Here is a 5768-nt window from a genome sequence, read left to right on the forward strand (position 1 = left end):
GTAGGCCTTTAATTCAGTATATAACCTCTTTGTATACTAAACTATGGCATGCAAGAATTGTGAAAATGAATATGCTTTTTGATAAATGATATAAATTGAAAATCTAGGTACTGGTAAGGCTGTAAATTACTGTCATTGAGTGCTACTCATCAACCATATATTAATTTTGATAAACAAGTCTATTTGGCTAGGTAGTTAGTATTCAGGATTTTAAAATGCATCATGATCTGTTAGCTTATTTGGATAACTCTGATACTTGTCTACTACAATCAAAAAGCTTTCTTTGGCTGCTATGAGGGGTTATTATATCAGTTCTTCTATTATAACATATGATATTTGTTGTTTTAGTTGGTTTTGGGTTGATTAACTTGTGATGACTGAAGAGCTATAATTGTTCTATAGCATAATGAGTAAGGATAAGGTCACAGCTTTTGGGATATAAAAAAAACACAATGGTTTTTATTGACTTGTGCATTGAACAAGTTGAAAAAAGAGAAAGAAAAGGCACTAGCTTAACAAAAAGCATGGGCAATTGTTTTTGACAATTTCACTACGGAAATTGGGAGAGTGTATGGGAAACCTCAGTTTAAGAACAAATATGATTCCCTACAAAAGGAGTGACAGACATGAGATAGGTTGCTTCGTGAGACAGGCTTAGGATGGGATAATGAGAAGAATACTATTAGTGTAACTGATGATTGGTTGGAGAAAAAAATTAGTGGTAATAAATTAACTTATTTGAGCTTACATTTTCTTTCATATTAATGCTTTTTGTATATTATGTAATAACATTGGTGCTGAATGTGTAAGAAGTTCCAAACTATGAAAAATTTAGAGAAAGAGGACTCTAATTTTGAGATGAATTAACTCAACTATTTAGGTCTCTGGCTGCAACTGGACCACAATCATGGGCACCTTCAAGCATGACACTTCAAGCTGAAGCAAATCCTACTGATGATATGGAAGAAGGGTATGGAGATACTGATGAAGTTTTAGCAGCATCAATTGGAATAAGTGGAGGGTTTAATTCAGTGACATTCAATGAAAATAGTGGATATAGTGGGGGTAATATTGATATGAGGCAGAAAACCAATCGTGGGGTTAGGACCACAAGTGGGGGTCGACCCACTAGCTCATTGGGGGTTAGGAAAAAAGGTGAAACCATGAAGAAGAAACCATCTTTAGCTATGAAAATAGAAGATGCAATTAATAGTATAGTTGAAGCAAATAACATTGATTCTCAGCGTGCAAATGATGTGATTTCACGAGCACAAGTTAGAAGGCTAGAAGAAGAAGCACGTGCTTATGAGACGTCAATTATGGGAGTCATGACTCACCTTAAAACAATTGATGAAGTTTTCAATGATCTTGATTTGTTTGCACGGTGCACACAACTCCTCATGTACCGACCGGAGGCACAAGAAATGTATGCAGCTCTGGAGGATATGAGGGAACAACTTGTGACCTTTTTGAAACATTCCACTAAGAATTTATGACTTGTTTATCATATTAATTACTTGTTAGGAGCTGACTACCATAATTTGCATAGGTAGTTATGTATCATATTATGTGACTATTGAATTGCTGTATGAATTAGACAACTCGTTACTTTCTTAAATATTTTGTCATTTCTACTTGAGGATTATAACCTGTTAGAAACAATCTCACCCAAGAGGGGGGTGAATTGGGTGAGTTACAAAAACTTGAAACTAAAAGCGTGCAAGTATTAAATAAAACAGAGAGTCAGAGTAAGGAGAATTTTAACCGCAGAGAGGAGACACAAGATTTATACTGGTTCGGTCTAATCCACGTGACCTACTTCCAGTCCCCAGAACACCTCTGAGTATTTCACTATCTTCCAAGATCGACAGGGCTCTTGGTGCCTCGGTACAGTAATTGAATCGCTCAATCACTCCCCCTTACTCCCGTAAGGATACAACCCCTCTCAAGAGTCCACACTCTTGAGTGTCTCTCAAGTTTTTAATAAGAGTAGTGAATGGCTCTCTTACAGAGTGAATTCAATGATAAACACTGATGCTCAGTAGTAAAGTGAAAAACAGAGTATTGAATGCGTAACTAAATAATCGCAGGTGGTAGTTCGGTATTCAATCTCTTCATTAATGCCTCTTCGCGCCTTTTATAGTTGATATCGTTAAATAGCCGTTAGACGGAAGGGCTTCTAGCCGTTGTGACTTCGTTTGCGTGTTTCACTGGTTTTAACGGCTCCGCCATTAATGCGTCTGAGTTTCTGACACTGTAGGTCGCAGTCTACGTAATCCCGTTGAAGAGCCGTTGCACTCGTTTTCATTAATCTGCATATTTCAAACTTAGAACAAATGAGAGTTTTGTGGTGAGTGCTTAAATCTTGAATACAGAAAGAAAGCTAATCTATCATTCAAGGATTTGTGCCGAAATCATTTATCAGTAAGAAGAACAAAATGTCATTCTGGTTTAGTTTGATCGAAAAAGTGATCGATTACTTGATGATAGATCAAGTTATCGATAACCAGAATGAAGACTTTTCGAAGTAGATCACTAAAATTATCGATCAAGTGTTGGATCATTGACTTTAAGAATTATCATAGAAAGAGGAAATCATTGCATGATCGAAAAAGTGATCGATCACATAATTGATCGAACAGATTATCGATAATTTAAATGTTATTGAAATGAAGCTTCAGTCATTGATGATCGAACATCTTATCGATAAAATATAATGCATAATGTTATCGATAAACCATGGGTATGTATATATTCAATGAAGAACACAGGCTATCTGAAAAGATCGAACATTTAATCGAACAATGAATATTCGAACAAATGATCGAATAAATTATGAAGAGAAGATTAATCCTGTAAGGCAAGGAAACTGGTTATCGATCACCTTTTGTGAAAACATGATTTTCATGGAATTGGATGATCGATCATATTATCGAAAAACCAGTGATCGATAACTTGATCGAACATTCGTTCACCATAACTTAATGCGAATATGTCAATTCTTAGACTCTTTATCGATCACGTTATGTGAAAACTTTTGTTAAGCAAATAAGTTAAAGTTATCGATAATGTTATCGATAATTTAGCTGTAGCAAAACTGAGTAAGAGTAGATAAGGACATTGATTATCGATCATGTGATCGATAATTTTGTGATCAATAAAGTTATCGATCTATCAGTGAATTTGATCACCTGCATTCAGAGAGTTAGAGCATAAAGTTCGAGCACGTAATCGATAAACAAATGATCGAAAATATGATCGATAAACTTGTAACAGAACTAATGTGCAGAACAAGTAGAGAGTGTTACCTTTTATCGAAGTCGTTATTGATGACTGATTTATCGATAACTTGATCGATAAATACACTTCAGATTTGGGTCTCTTATCAGTAACTCGATTGTTTACCTGATATTATCGATCAGCTTATCGATAATTTCCCAAAGTCTTATGTGATATTTACGCTAGCGATTATCGATCATTTTATCGATAAATTATTCATCGAATAGTTCTTCGATCAAAAAGACTACTATAGACCCGATTTATACTTGATCATTTATCTGAAACCTTAGCGATAACTGATTGCTCGATCAGTTATCGATCAAAATACTTAACCCTGAAATTCTGACTTGTTATCATCAAAACTATAATCCTAACATTCTCCCCCTTTTTGATGATGACAAAACACAGGTTATGAATCATTTATCAGAGAGAACATCAACCAGTTTCATATTCTCAAAAAGCATGAAAAAGGGCAGATAAATATTAAGAACACATTATCGATAAAAACACTATCCAGATACATAAAGGAGATAACAAAAGAGATAATATAAAGTCATATAAAGTCAGATAACAAAAAGCAACTCATAAAGCCATATAATCTACGAAGTATCATCAGTTTTCTTCTCCCCCTTTTTGTCAGCATCAGAAGGGGTAGGAACCGAGGGAATGGTTAGGGAAATAGGGAGAGGAGGAAGAGGAAAAAGTGGAGAAATAGATGGAAAATGGAGGGAGTGAACAGGTTGGGGTACAGTGATAAGAGCAAGAGTCGTAGGGACAGAAGTAGAAGTAGATGGAACAGAAGGAGAAGTGGTGGAAATAGGAGAAGTGGGTAAAGGAGAGGAAGGAGGTGCAGGCTCAGGGTGTGGTGGAGAGGGAGGATGGAAGAGGAGATCCTCATAGCTGAAGCTTGTGCTAGGTGGAGTGAAGTGCTGGCAGAGAGAGGTAACTAAGCCTTTAAGCTCTTGGAGTTCCTTGTCCACTGAATTAAACCTCTCGGTGACTTCTCTTTCCAAAACCACCATAGCTTGTTGGTGAAGATCCAGAATCTTAGAGATGCCATCAAACTTCCGGTCAGAAACTTCCCCATAGTCTCTGGCAGTGGAGTAGACTCTGGTCTCAAATGCCCGAAGCTCAGCCTGAAACATTTCCCTGAGGGATCTCTCCATAAAAGATGGACCAGGGGTATGAGATGGGGCAGCAGTGGATTCAGCTTCATCCTGGGTCCGAGATGTACTAGCAGCAGGTTGCTTTCCCTTATCCTTCTGAGATACTTTCTGTGATGGTGTAAAGGGAACAGAAATCCTCATTTTGTGGAGTTGAGTGAGGCCAAAACCAGGAACCTTAGTCTTGATTTCCCCAGGCTCAAAAGGAGCAATGTTATGTGCCTGAAGGAAATAGGTGGCCAGCTGAGGATAGGGAATTGGGGTTGATCTGGACTTGTTAAGAACAAAGTCCTTCATCTCAGAGTAAATAAGATCCCCAATGTTAATCTTTTCCCCACTAATAATCCGGGCTAGTAGAAGATAATCATCCTGAGTGAGATGTGAGAAGCTACCGGATTTGTTTACCATACACCTAGAATAGATGTAATGGATGATCCTATAGAAGTCACACATCTGCTTAGGTGGGAAATTCAGCTCACCGGGATAATCACTGTTCTGCATTAAGATTCTATAGGCCTTTACTTCATTCATGTCACCACCTCGCACAAAATCTTGAGTCCCTAGCAGCTCATTTATTTTGGCACTGGTTATTTTAAAAGCTCTGCCTCTCAGTGTAACTTTCAGACAATTTTCTATGAGATTGTCTTTATCATCATATTTTTCTACTGATTCCATATTACAGTAGAATCTTTTAACCACTTCGGGACAGTATTCACCACCAATAATTAACCAATTCGAATAATGCTGCAGTGGGTCACTTAAATCAAGCTCAATCTGTTTATTTTTCCTCAGACCCTCTAAATCAACAGATACCACAGGACAGAATTTTCTATTGGCAAAATCGGCCTTATACTTGCTATATTAACTTCATTATCGAGATTGCCAGATAATAACTCAGAAAATTCAGTGGGTATACCTACAGAAGGGATTTCCCGAGCGACTCCTTCACTTGCCCTCTGTTTCTTCTTTCTCGGTTGCTTGGGGACAGAGATATTCAAGGCTGATTCCACGGCTTTCTGAACTGAGACCCCATCATCCGACTCGGTCTCCGATTCCTCAGTCACAATCGGTAGCTTTGATTTGGACCGGGGAGACTTTCTGAGAGAGGCCGGTTGTTCTTCGGTCCGACTTTCCCGGATTTTCAGAGTAGCTCTCTTCTTCGTTGATTCCTCCCTCACCTTCGGTCTGTAGCGCTTTCGAGTACCCGAAGCAGTGGTGTCACTCGATTGAGGCTGTTTCTCCGGTGCTTCTCCCTTTTCCACGTTCGGTTGCTTCACCCGAGCCATTTCGGAGGTGCTGAGCGAGTTTTTGACAGATTAATCGGTG

General features: G+C 38.2%; 1 protein-coding gene across 1 annotated transcript; it reads left to right on the forward strand.

Moving 5' to 3' along the window:
• Positions 1 to 923: 923 nt before the first annotated feature.
• LOC114711462 (uncharacterized) lies at positions 924 to 1496 on the forward strand. The gene has a single exon (XM_028895878.1). It carries the CDS (start codon positions 924 to 926, stop codon positions 1494 to 1496), a length of 573 nt encoding a protein of 190 aa, XP_028751711.1.
• The last annotated feature ends 4272 nt before the right edge of the window (positions 1497 to 5768 follow it).

This window comes from Neltuma alba, unplaced genomic scaffold (assembly GCF_004799145.2).
Source record: "Neltuma alba isolate B1F8T4 unplaced genomic scaffold, ASM479914v2 tig00001782_pilon, whole genome shotgun sequence".
NCBI lineage: Eukaryota > Viridiplantae > Streptophyta > Magnoliopsida > Fabales > Fabaceae > Neltuma > Neltuma alba.